Source organism: Pyxicephalus adspersus, chromosome 11 (assembly GCF_032062135.1).
Source record: "Pyxicephalus adspersus chromosome 11, UCB_Pads_2.0, whole genome shotgun sequence".
Lineage (NCBI taxonomy): Eukaryota > Metazoa > Chordata > Amphibia > Anura > Pyxicephalidae > Pyxicephalus > Pyxicephalus adspersus.
The window spans coordinates 49,153,014-49,178,758 of NC_092868.1; the positions used below are offsets into that span (position 1 = coordinate 49,153,014).

Below are 25,745 nucleotides of genomic sequence, written 5' to 3' on the forward strand. Positions count from 1 at the left end.
CTTATGAACCAGCAGCTTTCCCAGCACTTCTGCTCTTTCTGCTTTGCAGCAATACTAATCTCCCAGTCTGGAGCTGTCCCATGCAGTACATATTTTAGCCACCCAGTCTTCTGTATTCAGTGACAGCCAGCATGATATAACCTGGCTGACAGCCAGGCCAGGCTATCATGGATCCGCCACTAGCTTATGACTGGTCAGTAAAGGCAAAGAAGCACAATGATCAGCTCATTTCTCTGCCATTGTTTTCTCCTTTTAGCATTTTATTTGTCAGCACGTGAGCTGAATGACCTCTTTTAATTTTCCTCAGCTTTGCTCTACAGATTTTTTTTCATTTTGAAGCAAGGACAAAATATAAATGTTAGGAGGGATTTTAGACTAACCCTACTGTATTAAAAAAGTAAATAAATGCTGTCTTTGTAGCTGTTACCAGTTTACCCTCACTTCCTGCCTGGTAAAGTCATTGTCACTAGGATGGTAAAACAAAAAAAACATAATTTGTGTCAGTGGGGTAAAAAAAAATTTCTGGCATTTCTGGGGTAAAATAGTCTTCATATTTGATGCATCTTGGACAAATGAATTGCCATAGCTGGGGGGGGGGGTAAAGTAACCCCATAGTTGGTGGTTGTGGGGTAAAATTAATTCCTATAGTTGGAGGAAATTAGGTAAAATGATCCCCATATTTGGTGGTGATGAGGTGAAATAATTGATGGTGGCAATTGGTTGAAATTTGCTTTTTATCGGCACACATTCAACAAGCAGATGCACCTCCACAATCTTTGAAACTTGCTCCCCAGATTATCCCATATTTTGTTTTAGTTTTTAAATCATGTTTCCAGAACTCAATAGTTCAAAACGGATATAGTAAAGGCTAAATTACAATCTACAGAACATAAGAGCTCAATCTGGAATTACACTCACGTAAACTAGACAAAGCCATGACTTTGCCTCCTTATTTTTAATAGCCCCTACCTATCCAGGTGGCTTTGTAGAACGTGCCAACCAATGAGAGACATCCGTACTGCTGTGCTTGCTTTATGTAACACCAAGGTCTTGGATGCTCCCAATATTGTCAAAAAAAAAATATTATGTATAAAGGAAAGAATAAAAAAGGATAAAATCAACACAGATATATATGCATATTTTTTGTTTAGCCCATGGGAATCCCCTTGTGGTCATGTGGGCAGGCCAGAAGCTGTAGGCGGGTGGCGGCCCTTTTTTAGGGATGATTATTGAAATGTTCCGGGTGGTGCTAAAAGGGGTCGTGGGGAACCCGGTTATGTAGTATATATAATAATAATAAATAATAATGTGCAATTTAAATATACACACACACAATGCATTTTCCTTTTTTCCCCAGCACAATATTGTGCCCCTTTATTTCCTCTGCTCGCTAGGGTGCCCCTGTAGCTTCCTCACCCTACTTTTATCCCTGCTCAATAACACATTGTTTGATAAAGTCTCCAAGCTAAAATACATCCCTGTCTTTCACCTATTGCTTTGGCCAGGATCCAGGATGATAAAAATACAACTGAAGACCAGATCGAGTTACGCCATTTAACCGGTTATGATCTTGTGACTTCTGCACTTTTTTGTACATGTCATGCAACAACATATTACCCACTCCCTGTCCTGATCTCTTTCCCTCCATACAAATATCATTTTTGGAAGGAGCCCCATGTACCCGTCTTTAATTTGCAATCCTGAAAACCATTGTCAGGTAATGAGGGCGTTTAGTAAGTGGAGGTTAGTGCCTGGGGACAGCAGCCCTTCCCTAATCATCCTGTAGAAGACAGCACAGAGCATTCCCCTTTAGTTAATAATGAATTGCTGAGTTCCGTGCAGTTGACTGGCCACCTAATTGACTTAAAGAAGCTTGTGAGCCGAGGAGTATCACTAGAGGTGCTGTGTGCCTTCCAATGCAGAGGTCGAATTGGCTATCCAAGGAGGAGAAGCTAACAGTATGCAAGCTTGTTTAACTCTCCAGCAAGCCAGACTCCGAGCAGCTAACGTGCCTTTCCCGGGGAAGTTTATTCTGTTAACCTGAATTTATTCTTCACCAATTTTTTACATTTTTTTATTATACATTTTTATTTTTCATTTTTTTTTTCTTTTATATTATTATTACTTTTTTGTATTTTTTTTTCCTTTGATTTTCCTCTTCAGCAATTACCATGTTACAGTATCAGGAATGTTTTTGTTTTTTTTTTTCCTTGGAGCGGTTGGTTTGAAAGAGATTAAAGGAGCTTTTTTTTCCCCCTGCTTTTCCGAAGATCAGATAATGCTGTATAATATCCGTTGCCTGGGTTAAGGTTGCTGCTGGCTTTTAGCAACCAAGCAGAAACTACGGAAGGGATTTTTATATTATTAATTTCTTGGCCGGGAGGCCACCGTGGAAAAACGACTATAGGAGATCTGTAAGGAACTGGGGAGCTTGGAGCGCTAAAAGGCGACATGCAGGTTTCGTTTGCTTGCTCGGAGCACAGTTTAAAAACTCGGAGTGCCGAGGATAGGCTGAACAGGCAAAATGTCAGTAGCCCTAGCCTTGCAACGCGGACAAAATTCCGAACGGTGGCCATGGTCGCCCGAAGCCTGGGACATCTGTCAGTGCAAAATGTTCCAAGCCCCAGCGAAGCCAGCTTACGTCAGCCCGGGATGAAGTATAGGTATGGCACAGGGAGGAGGGCTGACCATTTTGTCACAGTGCCCATTCATTCCTTTATTTTTTTGAGTGTCTGTTTTTTGAGATCCTTTTACCAAATGCTAGAGACCTACTAGGGTCCCAGGGATCATCTTGTGTCTTATGTTCAGGCTCCGGCATCACTATTGGCTTTAAATAGACATTGCACATACGTTACATTGCAGGCTGTACGGGAAAAATGCAGAGACACAATCTGTGCATGGCATCCAGTGCAGTTCACAATAATTTGCTAAATCTAGGATCATAAAGATTAGAGAGCTGGAAATTGTGCTGTCATTTGCTTTTGTGATTTAAAATGGATGTATTGCTGCAGCCATGTAGAATTTAAAATAATTTTAGAGACATTTATTTACCTTTAGATAGCCAAACTTTGGGCAAACCCCAAAAAAGTGGCCCATCACTAACTTTTATTAACACAGCAGTTTGTTTTTGTTTGTTTTTTAAGTTTTCTTTGTAGCATTGTTTTATTACCTGTTGATCCTGCAGGCTAAGCATTGGTTTCGTTTACAGGGGTGGGAACAGACCATTGAACTCCAACAGGAGTTCTTGCAATGTCTGGCATTTAATATGGCTTGAAAATTGTTTTCCTAAATAAATGTTGCCAAAACTCTAACTTACCTCTTAATTTTATTTAAAATGCACCTAAGACTACCCATAGGGAGACAACACTGCTGTACCATTTCCTTGCATCAGGTAATAAAACTGTTACAGAAATGATTTCGCACGAACTTTGTGGTATATTTATAAATCTGATATTCACAAAAACATTCCCTGGTGGAGAATCAATTAGCTATGGAGCTAGAAGATGCTCCACCAGAGAATATTTGAGCGAATGTCCAATCAGTGATATAAAATATATTTCTATATATATAAATAGACCCCTTGGAGTCAGCTCTGCACTCACCTATTGATACAGAGCAAAATACTGAGTATTTCCCATAATCTCCCCAAAAAATCCCAGTGCATTTGGTTATCAGTGCTCCCCATGTTGTCCATAGGGATATTGCAGACAATCCTATCTGTATAGAGATTTATTGCACTTATCTCTTTAGCTCTGACACAGACACTGGTCCTGGAAGCAGCAGACTCTCTAATGTCCCTGCCACCATCCAAAACCTGCACACAAAGCAAAGCCACTTCAACCAAAAGCCAATGCACCTACTACTATGTGTTTGGGTTGTGGGTGTAAACTGCAATGGAAACCCATGCTGACATGCGAGGGGGTCTACATACTCCATGCATGATGATCATACTCATGTGCATTTTCTTTTCCTGTACATATTTATATAGGCTTTTCAGATGCAATTTTCAAAACAAGCCAAGCAACCACGGTTGCATGGGTTATTTATTGCACTATATTATTGTCACTTGATTTGGAGGAGTGCTAATTCCTCCTGGATCATGCAGTTATTTTTAATACCGAAATGTCCGGAAGATGGATTCAGGTATGCATTCATTATTATATTAAGTCATCAGAGTATTGGGAGAGATCACTAGCTGTTATTGTATATCTTTAAACATTTTAGGTTATCATGATATATTATTTGACTGTTGCTGTTGTAAGCGGACACCCAAAATTCCAACAATAATAAAAAATTCTCACCCTTATTTCTCAGGGTTATTTCTTATTTGACCAGGTCTAGAGTTTCAGAGGAACATCACTCCAGGATTTTCAGATCTGGAGAATGCTGGTTTGGTGGACAGTCTACATATAGGTGATATAAAAATGCAGACTTCCTATCCTGAAATATTCTTGCTTGTCCCTATCCTGGTATTTTTCACCAGAGGTAGCCACACCATAATGGGTTTTGGGGTTGTATCTTGGAGTAGTTAAAGAAGAAAATTTGAGACTGGGTGCTTTTCATTGCATTATTGATCCTGAAACATACAATAACTGGAGAAATCGTCTTGATGTGTCAGATGACATGTTCTGTGTTATGAACCTAAGCTGCAAAAATATGACTAGTTGTGTCTAGCGTATATTCTGCTAGTATTATTTTCACCTCTCTGATGACCCATGACCTCTACATTTGCTCCAGTGCAGCCTCTGTAGGTCTCCTCCATCTTTAAAACCTATTTAATGCCTGTGGCTTGTTTCTGACCTTGACACAGCCCCAAAGATGTCTATGGGGTTGCAATTCACAGGCACAACAAAAATAGTAAAGACTGCAATAGTAGATGGTAACAAATGTCAGAACTGGGGCTGATCTAGGTACATATGCATCTATAGAAGGTAGTTTAGTTTAGGGGAAAGGGGCAAAGATCACTTTGTTTTAAAGTTTAGTTATCATTTATTAGTATCTTATTATTTTTTAATTAATATTTAGAATTTTTTCTTAATATCCTATCCAGTGGACACTTTTGGGAGTAAGGAAAATCCATTCATTAGACCAATAACCCCAGCACGTATCCCAATAGAAAAACTTCACCTGTTTCTGTTTCAGTGAAAAGTCATTTAACACAGCATTTATTAATTTCCGTTTGCACCATACCCTGACCTGAATCTACCCATCATCCAAAGCTTATGGCTGCAGGTCCTATGTTTTTTATGGGGCAGTCTCCATCCACTATAGAAGTCTACGGAGCTGTGATGTGGACAGTGCTGGGTATAAACAGCTATATCTATCAAATCTAATGAATCCTGGCTGTGCTTTCTTAGACATTTCTATATTAGAAACCTGCCTGATATGATGTAAATTTAGCTATATGCTGCTTTGTATATATGTTGGTATCGTAAGAGGAATCCCAAATTTGTACCATTACATGAGTTTGCCTGTTCTCTTGTTTTTGCTTTGGTAACATTACAGAATTTTCAGTGTATGTAAGTCGAAGAGAGAGAACCAAGAAGACCTCTTCACATCTGCTCATGTTTTATGCCTGAAGGACATAATTAAACTCTGCGAAGAACATGTGTAGTGCGGAGAAGCAGGCTTTGCCTCTCATTCAACCTCTGGCAGCTTGGCGAGGAAAAGGAGATTGGGTGGCGTAATCTGATGATTACGGTTAATACATTGATAGACATAACATCAAGCATCTGTCTTTTACAAAAACTGCCTTGTTCCCCTCTTGGGGAGAGGTCTTACTTTTGAGCAGGAAAGGTGGAGTTGTTGCCCAGAGTAGCCAATAGGATTACAGCAAATGGAATTGGGTATTAGAAAGGATGGAGGTCATGTTTTTTTGGGGGGGGTTGTCAATCTACAAATTTTTGATACCTATTTGCTGTGTGTATGATTATCCACATCAATGCTAACCTAATTCCAGCTTCCATTATTTAAACCTGAATTATCATCTAGCTTCCAGTATGCTTAAGTTGTATATATCAAGGATTCCATTGGTATCATATCTTTTCCAGAATTTCAAGTTTCTACCGAATGTTTGTGGAGTGGAAGAATATAAAATGCTGTATTTTCAGACTTGTATTTTTCAGATTATCACATTATCAAAGTCTTACACTTTAGCTTCTAAACTTTCAAGCAGAATGTTCACCATACTTTCACCTGACCTCGACATAGGCGTCTAGCTGGCCAAGAGGTCTCAGTAGTTGATAGAGCATCTTTTTGACAGTTGTAATAAGATTTTTTTAATTATATGCTTGTAATACAGTATGGTTCAAGTCATCTTGACCATATCCTTCCCTTCTTAAGATTTGTGTATGGCCAGACCTCGTAGTTAGGGACTCAAGCTTTTCAAAGGTGCAAGAAAAATGGAAACAGCCATATGGTGTTCGCATTGGTGCATTTATCATATGACTGGATCCAATGCTCTCTTTTTCTTTATCTAAAGGTGGGTTGTCAGGTTTACTGAAAATATATGGTGATCATTGCCATAATGGATTAAAATTGCCTACTTTATTATTTTGTATTTCTTTATGGACATTTGTAGGTCTTCTTCTTTGACTGATTACTGGCATTGATTGTCATTCTGGTTTGAGTTTCAGTGGTATATGGGGAGTTGGATGTGGTGCAAATGATTGATGAGTCACAAATAGAACTTTGATAAACTTGTTAGTTTTCCTTGACCTAAGGCTAGGTACACATGTGCAATGGTTCTCGTGCTATAATCAACTCGGGGCTGTAATCGGATGAGAATCTTGCGTATATACAGTGCTCATCGTCTGAACGACCGTCCTGGTGGATCCATGGACGATAGACGAATGATCGTAATGAAAGTGAAGGGGAGAGAGCGCAGTGGGGTGCTTCCCTGTCGTTCTCCCCCCTTCCCTCTCCATAGAGCAGAACGGTGCTGTATGTACAGCACTCATTCACGTATTGTAAAGTCGTTTGTCGTTGGAAATGATCGTTAAAGATCCTTTCCAAAGACAATTATTGCACGTGCGTACATAACCTAATGGGTGTAGCATTATCCATAAGGTTCAAGGCAAATTTACCATTGGGCACAGCAGGCCATGGACTATAAATGTCTAAGCAAAGGTATCTTTTTGTATATACTTATTGCTCATCCCCCTTCTTCCCATGTACAAACAGTCATCTATCAGAAGGTGTGCCTATAGACTGCAGTGATAGATGTAGAGCATGCATTATGAGAAAATTCAGGTTTCATTTTCTGTTTACATTCACCTTCTTGTGTATCATCTGCCATGTTGTAGCTACATGTTTGAGTCTTGTAGGTTCCCAAGGAACAAGGTCCTTCTACTGCCACCATAAAACTTTGCTCATACAGAAGAACAGAGCTAGTGGCTCACCATTCTTTTGTTTTTGCCCTTAGGTAGGTTTGTTACATATACATGCATGAGGCTTAATTTAGACAATATGCAAGCCATTGGTGCAGATGAAAGCTGCCATTTTTTTCAAGCACTATCAGTCATTTTATTTACCATGGTAATACCCAACTGAACCTTCATCTGCCTATGAATTTTTAGCTTTAAAACACAAGAAAGGATTTCAGCTCTTTTTTTTTTTTAAGAAACTGTGAGTGTAAAGTCCTATCCTTTCCACTATGTGACATGGAAGGACCCTGTCTTTTGAAGCAATGATTACTTTGTATGTCAGACCTATAACTCTGCAAACTTCAATGCTAATGCTTTTTGTTGGTTGGAAAAACTCTAGCACTAATTTAGTATTGGTTCTGAAGGGAAGACATGCTTAGACACAGAGGACCATCAAAATGAGCTTCGGTTTGCAGTAAAGAAGCTATGTCCTGCATGGAGTTCTGGCCTTCACATGGACATCTTTACAGAAAGTATTTCTTCTACACAGAAAGCAAGGGTTTTTTCAGCATGCTGGAGGGCAGACTTCTACTCTGCAGCATTCTCAAAAAAATGAACGGTTTGCTTTGATGTAATGAAATGCGATTGAATGAATTGGAATTTTTAATGGTCAATATTGGCTATTGATGTCTAAAGTGCAGCTTGTAAAGGCAGGAAGGAGAAACATGTGAACTCTATTTGGACTGTACTATTACCAATTGGGAGCGTGTAGTAAAGAAATGGGAATGGGTATTGTACACTATGGAACATCTTCACTATTATGGTTGTTGTACTATTTCATTAAAATATAATGAGAACTACATGGATGAAAAAAAAGTAAGTACAAATAAAATGGCATGTACAATACCAGACTGTAGATAATATTAATAATTGGCAAATTTTCCTCTGGTATTTATTGCATGATGTAAAACACCCATGAGTGCCCTATAGTAAATAAAGCCATGTATTTTGTAAATTTAATTTACATTACAAAGTAATAAAACTTCGGTTGATTCATTCATTTATCCGCTGTACCAATTGCCCATTGCTACCAGGTTTCAAACCTACATTTTGCCTTGCCAAGGAAGTTATTGGTTAGCAATGTGTTCTGGCTTCATAGATGCTCAGGGTATGTGTCCTGGCATCACCTCCGCATGGAGTGTGTATGCCCTACGCATGTTGTCTTCCCTCCAGCGTTGCTTTTTCTCAATGTATTGCAGAAGCTTATCGTCAGTTAAATGACTACATTTTTTCTATGTTTTTGAAAGACTATTTTTAATAAAGACTTGATTAAAAGATCCTCTAGAGCTGGATCCTCCACATGTAGGTCATGGTTGTTCCTTAGGCTCTGAAGAATATGTTAAGTAAATAGCAAAAGCTAAACCCTAGGCATGTAAAAGAAAAATGAGCAAATAAACAAAAAACAGTTTAAATGCATTTAACATAGAGCTAGAATGAGTACCTGAACGTGTCTTCTAATCCTTGCACAGCAGCACAAGCATAAAGAGATGGGCAGCACTAGGAACCAATCACCTTCTGCTGCTTGGAATCAAGGTACAGACAGCATGCTAGGAGTAGAGTTGGTTGTCACCCTTCTGGATGTACCACCTGTACGAGTCACAAAAGTAGCTTGTTGAATTTGGCAGGTAACACAGTTTACTCATGTCGTGTGTATTTCAGCTCTGTACATGGTGGTTTGGCTGGAGTCCAGCTTTAAATGATTGTGCATGGATTATTAACTGTTTCGATAACAACTAATACTACTTGTTTTTTTCAGAAACCTTGGAAAGTCCGGCCTAAGAGTGTCCTGCCTTGGCTTAGGTAAGCAACACCAATTATATGTTTAATGCATGTTGTTCCATTGCTAACAATGCAGAGCAATAAACAAGGTGAATTTAAAGCCGACCCTGCAGCTGCTTATAGCTGCTTATGGGAACACTGAAATCACATCTCAGCTCTCAAAGAGTACAATACTCAAGTTAAAAATCTTTTTTGGTGTACTTATGAAGTTCTTTGAGATTAAAATGGCGTAAGAACAGTCAATGGAAAACCAAAATTGCTGACCCGCTGAGGGCTAGATTCAAAGTTCGCACTTAAAATTGAAAGCCTAAATTTGAAATCACAGGATCACTGAGCTTGCTTGAATTTCATTACAACCTGCAATGTGGCTCAGTTGTGTGTATGGCCCCCACGTACCCGTGTACACTCCTACAACCTCTGGCCAAGCTTCCAGTGGAACGGGATGGTGCCAAGGGTATTTCTTCCCAGGCTGGTTTAGGACGGTCTGTTTCACTAAAGTCAGAAGCACTGATACATAATGTCCCAGAAGATACCTGTTAGAGATCAGTTAATGGCATCATTCCCTTTGTCATCCAAAAACTGCCTCTACACTCTGCCCACTTGAGGCTAGGCATTGTCCTGCACCAGGAAGAACCCTGCAGTGCCCTTGATCACTCTATAGCTGGCCTCGATTTGACCAGCACCAGCATAAACCATAAAGTCTGACAGTATGTTTTAGAGTTTTATCCAGATATCTAACAGCTGTTAAGAGGTCTATTGAGCCATCTAAGGATTTGCCCACTGTCAAACCAGTCATTCTGGATAATGTTTTTGACAGCATAGAATTCACCACATTGTCTCCAGATTCGTTCATATCTCAGTGCTCATTGTAGACCTGCTTTCATCTGAAGAGAACAGGGCGCCAATGGTTAAACTTCTAATTCTAGTCTTTTCTGTCAATTGAGCTACATGGTGTCAGGCTGTAAATACGGGGCCCTTTACAGGATGTTGGGCCCACATTCCACTCATGGGGTCTTTTTCTGACAGTTTGGTCAGACCCGTGCACATGAGTAGCCTGCTGAAGGTCACCTTGCAGGATTCTGGTTGTTGTCCTTCTGTTCCTCCTTGCACAAAGGTATTGCAGCCCTGCCCAACCTATCTCCTGGTGCTGTATCTCCTCCAAACTCTTGAGACTGTGCTGAGAGACACAGCAAACCTGTACGGACAAAGGCATTAGCAATATTTAAGGCAAGTTTCTCTTCTGAATAAATCATTATCCTAGTCGTTTAACTGACTTGGTGTTATACTGTATTGATTGAGTGTTCCCCTAATTTTTAAGCAGTTCATTTTTCTTCCTTTGCAATACAAATAATCCTCAACCACCACCACCCCTGTAGCCCCTGAACACAGCTTGGCATTTCACTCTATTGTTGGTGCACCCAGCCTTTTTACTTCTTCACTCCTAATACAGCACTCTTTGCAAAATCTATGATTACCAACAACAACCCTAATTAGAATGGGTCTTCCCTTTGCTGCTGAACAATTGGTTTTATTTTTTCTGCAGGAGCAATGCCCCTTTTTATGTCCTTTTATGTTTCCTCACGGTTTGAGCACGGTTTGGCTCATTGGGGGTGTTGTAGGTGGTTATTCGATTTTCTCAGTGTTACTGGTGGAATCGGTAAGTTCACCAACAGCAGAGTAAAGGTAAGTATGTTCTCCTGTGGAGGGGTGGAATCAAATGACTCTTGGTTTATCCTTCATGGGAAAAGGAAAGGTTCTCTTTATACTTCTGGCTAGAATTTTATATGTGACCTTTCTGATTAAAGGCAGACTGGGTATAAATAACACTCATTAAGTATTGATGATATGTATATGAGAAACATGTTGGCAATATTGGTATGTTGTACATATATATAATAGAAGACAGTCAATGCCATTTTATTGGTTACATTTGTAATTAAAAAAAAAAAAATGTTTTATCACCGAATTTTTACAGTGATTTGTTTATAAGTGTAAATTATGCCATTATACCACAAAAATCTGACCGAATACATTACTATCCTATTGTACAATCATTTCAAGATTTTGTCACAATCCTTTTTATATCTCTGTAATTCTTCAAAAATATTTTATATCTTCCTTGCTGTTAAGAAAAGTTTTTACTACCACCGATCCTGCTGTACTTATGGCCAGTTGCCAACATCAGCAAGACTGTCAACAGACCCCAGTTCTGGTAACCTTTCTGACCCATTTTTTGTGCATTGCCATTCACAAGGCATGGGTACAGCATATTCACAAGCTATTCCTTGGTCATGGTAAACCACAGAAGGGAGATGGAGACACAAAACACGCACTGGTGTCCATTAATGTCAGCAATCGATGGAAACGCACCAGGAGCTCTTCTACCCAAGGAGGCAGAAGAGAGGGTTTTGAACAAACTTTTTATAACTGCAAGGAAGATGTAAAATCATATTGAAGGACTGTATAGATTGTGCCTAGGGTTTAGCTTTAGGAAAATTGTGCCCAGATTGTATAATCAGATGGTAAAGTATTAAAATTCAGCTTGCCTTCAGATCCCAATTAACACACGGTCCACTGAGGTCAAAATTATTCACACATTTCATGGGCAACCAAGAAAAAGTTTGAAATATTGGGAGGTGATTGATGAGGAATTATTACACACAGGAGGACCATCAATGCAACTTTTCAGAGATGATTCTAACTTTACAAAATTGGTTCTCAAACCTCTGTCTACCTAAAAAAAAATCACATATTGGTTTTCTTTCAGAATAAGGTATTGGATGTTCTTTAAGAATATTTCCTTTAGCTTTCAAAATGCAAATGCATCCAAAATGTGTAAATTTTTACATTAGAGCTAACAATTTATTAACCTTATTGCATGTTATACTTTTGTTGTTGTGGACGGTCTTTGAGTTGACCTTGAGTGTCTCTGGCATGCCAAGGATTCACCAAAGCCTGTTCTCTTCTTGACTGTCTCCTTTCTGTGTGTTAAAGGGACATGGGTGACGTTTGGAGGTCAGATCACAGATGAGGTAAGATGTACATTGAGTTTATAAATAACATTTGGCACATACGTGGCAGCTGTTAAGAAAAGTAATTGGGGCTAACTAAGACGAGCAGCGCGCCTGTGTTTGTGTACATCTGTCTGCTCTCCGTCAGGATGACCTATTTCTTTGGCTTGAGGGAGGGTGGTCTAATCTGAGACTCAGGATTCTGGGAGGTTTTTGCAGCAACGTTTCATTCTAAAAGAATAGGGCAAAATTACATTCAACTTGATTGTCATTGTATCTTTTATCCCGAGTACAACAGGGATGTCGCCTGGGAATTTATAAAGTGCTTGCCTAAAGTCACCAGTTCAGCCAATGGAAATGTGGATATGGGCACCTATGTCGGCATGCTAAGCTATAATAAAGCTAATAGGTTTGTTTCAAATGGAACACCAGTGAAAACATTTTTTTTTGTTTTGAATAGACCAAAAAAAAATATTTCAAACCCCTTCTAAGTTTTAAGTGTTGTCCTGGCCACCAAGACAGGAAGATTGGAAGATATTAGAATTTGCATCTCACTATATTGAAGATAACAAAGTCAAGAACTTTGAAAAATATGTCGGCCCTTCATTGCTGACCTTTCCTTCTGAACATGTTAGCTGTCTGTCTTTCATACTGTACCTCCGGCCTTGGTACTTTCCATTTACCAGAACAAGTATGCAGATCAGCACATCTCTTTTTCACTGGCTTCTTGCCTGCCCTAGGTCAATGACTCAAATTGAAGTCAGAGATGGGTAAGCAGCTAGTGTTTCAGAGGAGGGTGGCCAAGGGCATCCAATACAATATTCCCTAAGGTTTTGCAATTTGCTAAAGGAAAAATGAGAGTCCATTGTGGGGTGGAGTAATAGAGCTGTGAATTTGGAAATGCTTGGAGATGCCACTATTAAAGTCCCTGATGCCTATATGAGTCAGAGGGTGATCAGCTGTCCTCTCCTATACAAAACATATTATCGTTTTTTTTTTTTTTTTTTTTTTTTTTATTTCTTAAAGAGACTCCAGTGCCTTTTTAAAGGGTAACCACGTGAACTCACTTTTGCCATACCACTCCATCGCTCTACGTTTATTTCAGAGCTTTACTTCTGGGTCGAACTATATGGTCGGCTCCTAGAAGCAGGTACTTAGAACTGAGCAGCCAATCATCAGGCCCAGACACTTAAAGAGAATTTTAACATTGGAGTAGTCATTATCATTATCAGTTTGTTTCTTGACATGGAACAAATATGTGAGTTCAAAAGTCTTAAGCTGCATACACACCTGCAATTTTTCTCGTTGGAAAGGATCTTTCACGATCCTTTCCAACGAGAAAAGACTGCACGATGCATGAACGATGCTGTACATACAGCACCGTTCATGCTCTATGGAGAGGGGAGGGGGAGAGCGACGGAGCGGCACCCTGCTGCGCGCTCTCCCCTTCCCTTTCATTAGGATCGGTCGTCGTCCATCGTCCATGGATCCGCCAGGACGGTCGTCGGACGATGGACGACGACCGACTGTACACACGGCAGATTTTCGCCCGATAATTGGCCGATACCGATTATCGGGCGAGAAAAATTTGCCGTGTGTACGCAGCTTTAGGCTTCGCCAACTGAGTACTTGCCACAAATTGAAGAATAAAAAAGCTGTCCTGAAACTTTCAAAAGCAAGTGTGATTCTTTTTTTGAAACCCTGGATCACAGGGTCAGCGCTGACTTCTCCCAGGTACACCAATTCAGCTCCAGCATAGAGGTGACTGGTGGTCTTCCAAGTGGAGCAAAAGGTACAGACGTTCACCTGGCTGGGCCATGCGGATCATCTTACTGCCGTGCACACAGTGAGACACTTGGCCGAGTCTTTACTGGTTTAAATATTTATGCTTCTTTGTGCTGATCGTTTTGTTTCTAGCAAGGCCCACAAAGGGAGGATTTGCTTGCTCGGCAGCAGAGGCAGCTGGCAGTATTCCTCTGGAGAGGGCAGGCCTGGAGTTTGATCTGCACCATTCTGAACCTGGAAGCTTGTTTGTTCGATAACACTGCATCACAAAAAAATAAATATTGTCTGCTACTTGGTCTAATCCATGTGTCCTACACTAAATCATAAACACGATTAGCTATATTCTCCCGTTCAGCAGTTACTATGTAATCTCTATACAATAACGTAGTTTTATGTTGCAACAACATATGCAATTACACATTACGAGTCCTTGTTCAATACACTTGTACACTTCAGAAGTGTTTCAGGCACTTGCTTTTGCGTTTGTGGCTCTCCGCTATCGCCCGTTGCAGAAACTAGCAGTAGTCGCCCATCATGTTGAGGTTGCAACTTGATATATTGTTTCCAAAACAGAAATGTCCTCGTGGAACCTCTCCCCTTGTTCATCACTCGCATTACCCAAATTTTGTAGGAAGAAGTGCAGATGGGAATGTAAGAAATGAATTTTAGGTGACATTCGGCATCCAAGTTGATGGTATGCTGTTAGCATGTTGTTCACGAGTTCAGCATGGTTTTCAGCTCGCTGGTTGCCAAGAAAGTTTTGTGAAACTAGCACAAATAAATCCCAAGCAGCAAGTTCAAGTGGGTTGAGTTTGTCTCTGAATGTTTCATCATGAATCAAATTGCGGACTTGAGGACCAACAAAAATGCCTGCTTTCAGTTTAGCATCTGTTCCTCATCTGACATGTCACTGTCGGTAACAACAGACGTAGGAGGGACTGGCACTGGATTCTCTGCATCTTGTGGCATGGCTTCAGAGCAGATTCACAACCCGGATAGACGATTTTTGACTTAGTCTTCTTCGAAAACCCAGCAATTATACTCATACGGAAGTAGCAATCCGAGTCATGGTCTTTTGGCTCATGCCAAACCATAGGCACAGCAAAAGGCATTTTATTCCTTTTCCCACTCAACCATTGTGTTAGCCCAACGCAACACACCTGACCGCAGATATGAGGTGCCCAGCTTTTATCATGATCTCCAATTTCACATCCAAAGTAATACTTGTAAGCAATTCTCACCCTCTTGGTTAGGTTCTTGAGTTGATCACACGGGGTATATTTGCCACAAAAGTAGAAAAAACTTAACACCTACTCATATTTAGCTCAAAACAGATTCACTATGGCCTAACTGTATTATCCAATAAGATGGTTTAGCATTAGAGGCAAGCCCTTGGTCCATCTTGCCTTATATACCTATTTCTGACATCAGCTCACTGACTTGCCCAGCCGTTGCTGGAACATGCATGCCACCAGGGAACGTGATTCAGCTGAGGCGGCAGTAGGCATTGTGGTCGCTGCAACGGTTATAAAGTTCCCATGTAAGAATACATTACCCAATTACTAACCATTTGAACAGCATTAGCATGCCTATAGCTTAAAATCTGTACTTGATAGGCAAATTCTGAGTTCAGATTTGGAATCGGCACACTCGATATCATGTAAATCACATGTGTTATTCCCAGTAGCAAAATTGTTGTGCAGCGCAATGGGAACTGCTAGTGCTCCATTTTTTCTCGCACAGATTTCTGAAGAAAGGTGGCTTTAATCAGACAATTTTTTCAAATAATATTTGGAATTTCTATATTACAATGTCCATAATTTTGTTGCTAAAGTCCTGTGGGTTAAGCAAGTTGGAGGAACAAGCCATAGAGGCTTTGTCACATGTTTGTCCTGCAATGTGATGGTGGGGTAAGCAGTGACACATAGTTTAAAGGTGTGCAGGACTAGTTCTTGGAACTATAAAAAAGAGCATTCCTTGTGGATAGAGCAGGATAGGGTTTCAGGGGGTCCCCATTGGGCAGACGTGGACTGATCCCATTAACTTGACTGGTGTCAGACAGAACAATAGAGAGGAGGCTGGATAAGATATCATAGGGGCAAAGGACTGTTAAATGTGGTTAGAACCCTACCCATCCAAAAAAAGGTGATTTTTATCTGATTGGTGATTAGAGAATAGTGAAAGTGGCACCGGGAGAATAGCTAATATGTAACTTAGAACCTAATAAATTAAAAAAAATCCACTCCACTGCATCCACTTATACTACAAAACTTCACAACGTGCTGCATGCATCAGCGGCACTGCGCAGGCCAAATTGAAAATCAGGCAATTGAAATTAATAGAGGGGACACAGACGACTTTATCCTGAAATCCTCTTTTCTATTCAGGCGTTTCTGTAGACCTCCAACCTGCCACTGCTGAAAAAATCTCATTGCCGATAATCTTCTGTTCTAGGAACACCGTGTCCCAATCTTTGTGAATATGCATGCAACACGTCCTTATAACCTATGTCAGGTGTACTTGTACAGTACTTCAAAACCTGTACAGGTGTGATGGACCAAATTATCAATACTGCTTGTCAAGTTCATTATTTCCCTGTCCTGCTTCACTTCCATCAGAAAGTTGGAGTGGTGTCTTAAAGTCCTGTGTGTGTTCGTTAGCTGCACACAACATTTTTTCTGCCATGCCGCTGTATTTTTATTTTTTTTATCCGGCTTGTGCTTTGCTATGTCAACATATTTCACATTTCGATGATTCTCCCCGTTTTTTTAATGGTTCAGCTGTTCTAAATTAATCATAAATTTAAGCTGCGTTTAGTGACTCTGTTACCTCCATGTCATATTTAGACTTGTTTAATAAAGCAGTATAAAGAACCATGATGGGGTGCAGTAACCCACAGCAAAGTTTGAAATGTTGTTTCTGATTGGCTATGGTACTACACTGGGATCCTTAAAGGGGAACTGTCCCTAATATAAATATATATATATATATATATATATAAACACTCGGTCCCTCCATATCGGGCCTCGGTTCTGTCCCTTCCTGTCCTGGATTTGTCCTGTCGATCTGGCCCGCCAGGCACCACCATCTGTCTTCTTCCTTTTTTAGAACCTAATAAATTAAAAAAAATCCACTCCACTGCATCCACTTATACTACAAAACTTCACACACTCAGGTGACAGAATGAAGAGGTATGGTTCTTGCACTTTTATTTAAAGCTTACTCTCGGGCTCCTGTTGTACAATGGAAGCTGCATAATTTCTGCAAATTCTGACGTACTTACCTCTGCCATACTACAGTGAATATAGACAAATGCCTGGATCTTGATTTGTTTATTAGATTTTGCTACAAGTGGCTACGGGGCCAGTTTCAGATGTGCAGTATATTCCAGTGGTACACTCTCAAATGCTTCCATTCATCCATATGATTGGAGCTGGAAACAATTGTGTGCATGTATTTACACCCAGTTGCATTTTTCTGCCCAGTTGTTGCAGTTTGCGGCATAGTTCTCCAATTGGACATGTAGCTCTTGAGCAGTCAGACGCTTCCATTGACTTGAATGCATGCATGCCAACAATAGTGAATTGTGTATGAACACAGTTGTATTGCGGTTGTTGATAGAGGGATGGAAAAAGCCCATAGTCTCTTGTGGTACAATAAATCACAACCACAAAGACTTGACATGCAGGTGCAGCAGTTGTCTCTAATGCAGCTCTTGGGCATATATAAGAGCACGCAGAAACATCTAACATAGTTTTTTTAGAGCACATCTGAAAGTGTTCTAACTGTTGAAGTTGTTATATTTCGTAATCAGTTCTCACCAGTTGGCTACACTTTAGGCTCCATACACAAAGTTAATGCACAAGTATAAGGACCCCTATAAAAGTGATAGTTATTGTCAGCTGAATCTAATGAGATTTGAAAATTACAGCCACCGAGAAAATAATAAAGATCCTACTTGTTTTGAAAGCTTTGTAAGTTATCCTATTGTCCGTGTGCAGGTTGTGTATATAGTTTTGGCTTAGCCTGGCAGCGGTTTGGGGCATTGTCCTCATCACAAAGTCAGGGATGATTTTGCAAGATTACAGTAGAGTTTAATTCTGCGACAACTGGATTACATAACTAGGACAAAATGTATTCTCAATAACAAACATCCAGATCACTCATCCGAAGCGATTGAAAATTACGATGAGCCAGTTTCATCTTACATAGGAGATCAGTTTACTGAGAGAAAGCATTCAAATTATCCGCTAGGGCCTTTATCACATTACCCGTGTGTATAAACGTGCTGCATGCATCAGCGGCACTGCGCAGGCCAAATTGAAAATCAGGCAATTGAAATTAATAGAGGGGACACAGACGACTTTATCCTGAAATCCTCTTTTCTATTCAGGCGTTTCTGTAGACCTCCAACCTGCCACTGCTGAAAAAATCTCATTGCCGATAATCTTCTGTTCTAGGAACACCGTGTCCCAATCTTTGTGAATATGCATGCAACACGTCCTTATAACCTCAGGTGTCAGGTGTACTTGTACAGTACTTCAAAACCTGTACAGGTGTGATGGACCAAATTATCAATACTGCTTGTCAAGTTCATTATTTCCCTGTCCTGCTTCACTTCCATCAGAAAGTTGGAGTGGTGTCTTAAAGTCCTGTGTGTGTTCGTTAGCTGCACACAACATTTTTTCTGCCATGCCGCTGTATTTTTATTTTTTTTATCCGGCTTGTGCTTTGCTATGTCAACATATTTCACATTTCGATGATTCTCCCCGTTTTTTTTAATGGTTCAGCTGTTCTAAATTAATCATAAATTTAAGCTGCGTTTAGTGACTCTGTTACCTCCATGTCATATTTAGACTTGTTTAATAAAGCAGTATAAAGAACCATGATGGGGTGCAGTAACCCACAGCAAAGTTTGAAATGTTGTTTCTGATTGGCTATGGTACTACACTGGGATCCTTAAAGGGGAACTGTCCCTAATATATATATATATATATATATATATATATATATATATATATATATATATATATATATATATAAACACTCGGTCCCTCCATATCGGGCCTCGGTTCTGTCCCTTCCTGTCCTGGATTTGTCCTGTCGATCTGGCCCGCCAGGCACCACCATCTGTCTTCTTCCTTTTTCACCTTACGTCACCCAATCTCGCACTGAGCAGGTGTGAGATCGAGTGACATAACCTCCTGTAAATGTAAAAAAAAAAACAAAAAGAGGGACGATCTCGCCCCAATCTGTGAGATTGGCACTTTTTTTTTCCATTGTGGGGAAAAGCTCTTCCTGCGCATGCCCCGAGAATAATTGTTTATTTGTGGTTGGTGTGAGAGATCAATGCAAGTGATGTGTTATCTCTGCAACGTGGGCTGCTTTGCTTGGACTGTCTGGTCAACTACAGGCAGAAAAACCTTAAACAGTGGAGCAAAGTATCATAGCCAAAATGTATATTCTTCCATTGCTTCTGCAGTGAAAAACTGGTTGATTTAGTCTATAACTACAACTTGTGCATCGTTATATTTACTGTGCTGTAGCTCTTAACAGTCTGTCTGACTTCCTACTCAAATAAAACTGTCTGACACTGGTTAAGTAGAAAGGAAGATGGATAATAAACTGTTGCTGTTGTGCTAATAAACTGTTGCTGTTGTGCTAATAAACTGTTGCTGTTGTGCTAATAAACTGTTGCTGTTGATTTTGTAGATGGCTGAGCAATTAATGACACTGGCTTACGACAATGGAATTAACCTTTTCGACACAGCTGAAGTTTACGCTGCAGGAAAGTAAGTTTGAGATTGGCCTGCATTATATCCTATGAAACTCTTACATATTTTTTCTAATGATTTTGTTTAATTGAGAGACAGTACGGAATAAACTGAGTTTGTCATGCTGGCCGGACTGATTAAAATGGTCACTTGCAACAGAACAGAGGCAGGTGAGTATCCACTGCGTTTAGTTCCACTTTAAATATCACATATTTAAAATGTTTACTTGCAGCATTGTACTTAAATTATTTTAAATTCATTAGCAATATTCTCCTGGCACAGCCATCCTTGCATGTTTTAGCCCTTACCCCCTCTGCGAGTGTCTTATTGCTCTCCTGTACCGGTCTAGCTCCTCTTCCCCTCCCCTCCCCACATAGGCTTATATGTAACTGCCAAGGAAAGAGCAAAGGGAAATGGTATAAGGTGCCACTTATCTGACAGCTTTGAGTCTGCTGCCAAGATGGCGGCAGCGCAGCACCAATCCAAAGGTTTACGGATGTCTACACTCAAGAGGTAAACCCCATCTATATATTTGTTGTCTTGCCCCTTGCTCTGTTTAATAAATACCTTTATGTATTTCTTCATCAATATCTCCTTTTGAGTTTGGGTCATATACCTGATAGAGAAGAACCACATTGGCGCTGATTTATTTTGCTAGGGACACAACAATGAGCTATAGCATAAGGTAGAGCTGGTTTGAGCAATTAGCTTTATCTATTCTCAGTGTATTTCTTTTATATTTGTGGCTGTGTGTGGGCTACTTTTCACCAGCAGCCCTAAAGTTCAAAAAAACCTGAATAGTTCAAAGAAAAGAAAGTGTCTGTGATATACTTTGAAAACTAAGTGCAGCAGGAGCAAAAGACCTTATGATAAGGCCCTCCCATTAAGCTTTTGAAGAAATTGGGAATGTTGGGTTAATGGTGGGGCCACCTGGTCTGATCCCCTTTTGGATTTGCTATCTAGAAAAATTGTGGTGTAGTTGTGGCTATTTTTAGTTTAAATATCTAGTAGGAGTGATCCTAAAAAGGATATCAGTCATGAGGAAGCCTATGTTGCGAAACGCATCGAATTCTCTGTATGACTGGATGTACAACTAACGTTCACTAAAAATACACTATGTTTTTATTGTGATAAATGTCTGCCTATACATTGTAATTCGTGCCTGAAAGTCCATCTAATTGGTTTGTTGTAGTTTTTTACCTAAAAGTTCACTAATTATCAGAATATGTTTGAAGGTTCATGCAGGTGCCCAATGGCCATGTCGATCCTGACTCTGGCAACAAATGCCCAGGGTCACTAAGTGATCATCTCCCAGACTTCAAAATTGCTCCCATACTGGTGAACCTAGCGATGCATCATTCTTGCTGTACCTTCTCAAGAGAGTCAGATTTGACAGCATTTGGAGCCAGCAAGGGAGCAATTCCACAGAGAAAAGTAGTTGGCTCTCCAGTGTGGCTCTACTGCGGGTGGTGGAGTTGCTTGAATGACATCAATCCCTAAAGTCATGTTGAAAAATACTTGTTTTAGTAGAAAAATCATTAAGAAGAATTAAAACTGATATTCATTTAAGTTAATATGAAAATAAATGCGGCCTTTCCTAATAACTAGAACATTTTGCACATCACTACGAAAGGCAATAATTGAGTTACAAATCCTTTTCCAAAAAAACCTTTGTTCTACTTTCGCAAAGGCAGAATATCTGTGATTCTTCATCTTGGTAGAAAAGACTTTATTTATACTGCAATTTCCTGCCTAAAATGATGTTGAGGCTTGGTTTGAAGATTACGATCTTTAATTCTCTCCTTTCAAATGCTTGTCTGGGTATATTACTTACTTACATTTTCTTTTCACGTAATTTAGGAGACATCTTTTCTGTATAACGGATAATGCATTTCCAGTAAAGTCATATTTAAATTATATTCATTTCATGATGAATCATTTTAATTTGTGTTTTAGAAATGTGTATTAAAGGGAATCTAACATATAGACCAGGGTCTTCAAGAACTTTAGGGGCTTGGGTTTTGATGTCTTTTTTTACAACTACAGTAAACTCCCTGTTATGCGGCACCCATCTATGTATGTATGTGTTTGTGTGTATGTATGTGTATGTGTGTGTGTGTGTGTGTGTATGTATATATATATATATATATATATATATATATATATATATATATATATATAAATTGTTTATTATGTGTTTTGTACAAAATACAATGTTGTTTATGTGTTAAAAAAACAATAATGGAGGATCCGAAAATTAATTTGTTTCCAGAAATGCATTATTTAGTAAGTCTACCAATTCCTGCTTGCTTGCTAGGGGCTTTATGGAACTAAGTTGGTTGTTCTCATCTCTATTAGGAGAAGGAGGGGGTTGCAACTCTCATTCAGGTGTCTAATTGTAGCACAAAACTTATAGTCCACTGTCCCAGTTCAGTCACTAGGAGCTGCCATCTTTTTCCTTCTTCACTTGTTTGCCCATCTTGATTGGCTGGGCCAGAATGACATAACTCCATCACTCCCGTACTCAATCCTGGCAAGCACAAGGGAAGCGCATGAGTAGCTTTTTTGGCAGTTCCACGGTAAGATCAGACTGATTGTTGCAGATGGGACATCCCCGTCTCTTTCTGGAACCATAATGACCAGTCTGATCGAAAAATTTTGAAAGAGTTTTTTAGGTTTACACAGACTCGTAAAGAAATAATTCCATGTTCACATTTTTTTGCAGTTTGTGACCCAATACAAATCAATGCTGCCAAAACTCACTGCTGTGGTCCAAGAGGGCAAAAAACAATGGCTGTAGGATAGGCATCAGGGGTCTGAAGCCATGTGTTGAGCATAATTCTTCTTGTTTCTCATCTAAAACCCTCCTGTCGTTTAATTTACCAATGGTAGAGCCCCATACACCTCTCCACAATCCACTGTAATGCTGATTCCTATATTTTGGGTATTGCTCCAGTCTACAAACAGTGAAATCTGCAAGCATTGTTACATGAATTTATATAAATGTATTGGTATACTATATTATCCTAAGTTCTTTTCCTTTATTAAGTCTTAATATCTTTTAATAGTTTTTCTTACTTTGATCACATATTCACCCATTTATATATTATATCATAGTCTCCTTTTTATTTGTGTTATTTTTAGGGCAGAAGTAGTATTAGGAAACATCATCAAGAAGAAAGGTTGGAGGTAATTGTGATGAATCTTTTATGCGGTGACCAGTTTCATGTGCACACTTCTTGCTTAGGAGTGAAAAAAGGCTGCTGTGAATTATTAATGCATTCAAATACTGCAGCTTAATTTCTTGATATCTTGTTATGTATTAAACTCACATGCCCTGAGTGGTGGAAAGGGGAAACCTCAATAGCGGATATTAACCGGCATGTTCCTTTGGTACCAATATATAGAGAGCATTCTTCATATAGAGTTTTTTTATTTTCCTATTGATAAAATTTAAGGGAACATCCACCTATATACATTTCTTTATCCTAAACACACCACATCCCTAACATTTATAGGAAAAGATAAGCGATGAAAGACATCAATTTTAGGCGGGACTTTTAAAGCCAGTACCATCAAATATATTACAAAAATAACAACATTTTATTAATAATAAACATTAAAAACAAACATTTAAAATACATAAAACAATAAAATTGTGGATGTATATAATGACCCCACCTTACAGAATACCCCCAAAGGGTATAAACTCTGAATTACTTTTCGACGCGTTATGCGGAAAAAATCCGCATCCTCAGGAGGAAGGAGAGGAGAAGTCTGATGTTTGTACTTCCAGCAGCCCTCTTATTTAAAATTGTTGCAAGGAAGCAGGTGGTTATGGCGGCAATGGTATATTCAAATCCCGTTTTGCTAATTAGTGAGTAATCGCTTTCACAGTGATCCCAAGTTTCATGTCCTTCAGTCCTCAAACAGTTATAAGAACATACAGCCCAACAACACCACCATGTTCCTTTCTATCGGCTTCCTTTGCAAGTGAGTCAGCAAACATCAGACTTCTCCTCTCCTTCATCCTGAAGAAGCGGATTTTTTTCCGCGAAACGCTTTGAGAAGTAATTCAGAATTTACTCACTTTGGGGGTGTTCTGTAAGGAGAGGTCATTATTTACACCCACGATTTTATTATGTTTTATGTATTTGAAATAATGTTTGTTTTTAATATTTATTATTATTAAAATTTTGTTATTTTTGTAATATATTGATGGTACTGGCTCTAAAAGTCCCGCTTAAAATTGATGTCTTTCATCGCATATCTTTTCATATCGATAAAGACTAAAATTTGAACGGGAAATAAATCAGCATGGTTAATGAACACTGCAGACCCGGGGCTAAAATATAAGATTAAATACATTATTAATGAAATATATGTGCATTACAAAATGTAATGAAAACACTAACAACAATATGAATGAATATGTTTCTTTATAGCTGTTTATTAAGTTGAAGAAGTCAAAGTAAAATCTACAAATCACATAAGAGCAAAACCCTTGGTGCCAGGGGAAATGAAGTTTTTTGCACTCTGGTAGCATTGGACTGCGATTTGCAGCCCCAATACAAAAACAAGGCCATTTGTCCTTATTCCCCTATATATTTGCACCAATATGTTTATATTTTGTGTTTTTTATCAGCACATTGAAGTAGGTGTTCACAAAGCACACAGCACACATTGGACCTGTTTAATATAAGCTCCACAAGACTACAGAAGATTAATGGGAGAACCTGGGTGATCCAGCAAACCTAGAATGGATCAGGTCCTGGATTTAAAACATTTGCCAAATACTAGCAAATGATTCGTAAGAAATGTATTCCAAGTTTGCTGGATCAGACAGTTACTCCCATAAGACTCTCATCTTCCCCAGTCTTGGGGTGCTTTATTAAATCATGCCCATTATGTTAACACAATCTCTGGTGTGAACAAGCCCTATATCCTAGCTATATAAACAACATGAGCCGATCTGTAAAGATGTGTTGTGATTTAGATGTTGGAATGTAAGGATTTTGTAAAAATATAAATTTAAAAGAACAAAATATCAAAACTGTTAATTTGTTGCATTCCTTTTTTTTTTTAATTCTTTAGACGGTCCAGTTTGGTTATTACAACTAAAATATTCTGGGGAGGAAAGTAAGTCATCAAAACATTTTGTACATCCTAGTGTGTTTGTACATAGAAATATAATCAATAACACTTTTCTATGTTATAGGGCAGAAACTGAAAGAGGGTTATCTAGAAAACATATAATTGAGGGTAAAGTATCATTTCCCCCCTTGTATCAATTTGTTTATATTTGGTGTTACAATTAAAAGCCATCATCAGCTGAACTTGTTAATTCAGTTTATTGTTATTGTCAGCAAATTGAATCATATGCTGGGTTCTTGTATGTCTTGGCCACTTAAGTGTGAGATTTTCCCACCACCATTCACAGTTCTTTCCTAATCTTTTGGCAAAGCCTTTTTGTGTCACTAGGATTTGATGGATTGTCTGATCTTTCTCAAACTTTTGATCAAAGGTATATGGACATTTCCAAAGGACTCTCCTCCTTACTGAGGAGGTCCCTGTACTTCTTATCTATTATTCAATTAGCGCAATTTACACTGATTGCATAAATGTATGCTAATTATTTACAATAACCATTACCAGTCAAGGGACTCTACTTTGAAATCAGGGTTGTGCCTGGCCTTATTTGAGCTAGTTACCCCATTGTTATAGCCTCATCCTTTACAATTGTCACTCAGTTGTGTCAAGATCAAAATAGTTTTTTTTTTTTTCTTTAGATTTGTATTTCATTTTTCCTCCTTGTAACACAGAACAATTTTCACAAATGTATGCATATGCCATCCCAAATTCTTGACTAACTTGGCTATAAAGTTTCTGCATGCAAATAACTTTATTGTGCAAGTCCATGGAGCGGCCACATTTCCTGCAGGACTCCTGAATTATTAATGCCGTGCAATGTA

General features: G+C 39.1%; 1 protein-coding gene across 8 annotated transcripts in view; it reads left to right on the plus strand.

Moving 5' to 3' along the window:
• KCNAB2 (potassium voltage-gated channel subfamily A regulatory beta subunit 2) overlaps nt 1-25,745 on the plus strand; it is a 139,509-nt gene that overhangs the window by 81,669 nt on the left and 32,095 nt on the right. For 5 of the 8 annotated variants that reach the window (XM_072426980.1, XM_072426982.1, XM_072426981.1 and 2 more), the window contains 6 exons: nt 9,181-9,224; nt 12,198-12,235; nt 19,712-19,791; nt 22,918-22,962; nt 24,868-24,912; nt 24,992-25,035. In XM_072426980.1, coding sequence (XP_072283081.1) covers nt 9,181-9,224; nt 12,198-12,235; nt 19,712-19,791; nt 22,918-22,962; nt 24,868-24,912; nt 24,992-25,035 — 296 coding nt within the window. Of the gene's footprint in view, nt 1-2,319; nt 2,664-9,180; nt 9,225-12,197; nt 12,236-19,711; nt 19,792-22,917; nt 22,963-24,867; nt 24,913-24,991; nt 25,036-25,745 lie in introns of those variants that run through there. The other 3 variants (XR_011922846.1, XM_072426978.1, XM_072426979.1) reach the window with 1 other exon arrangement.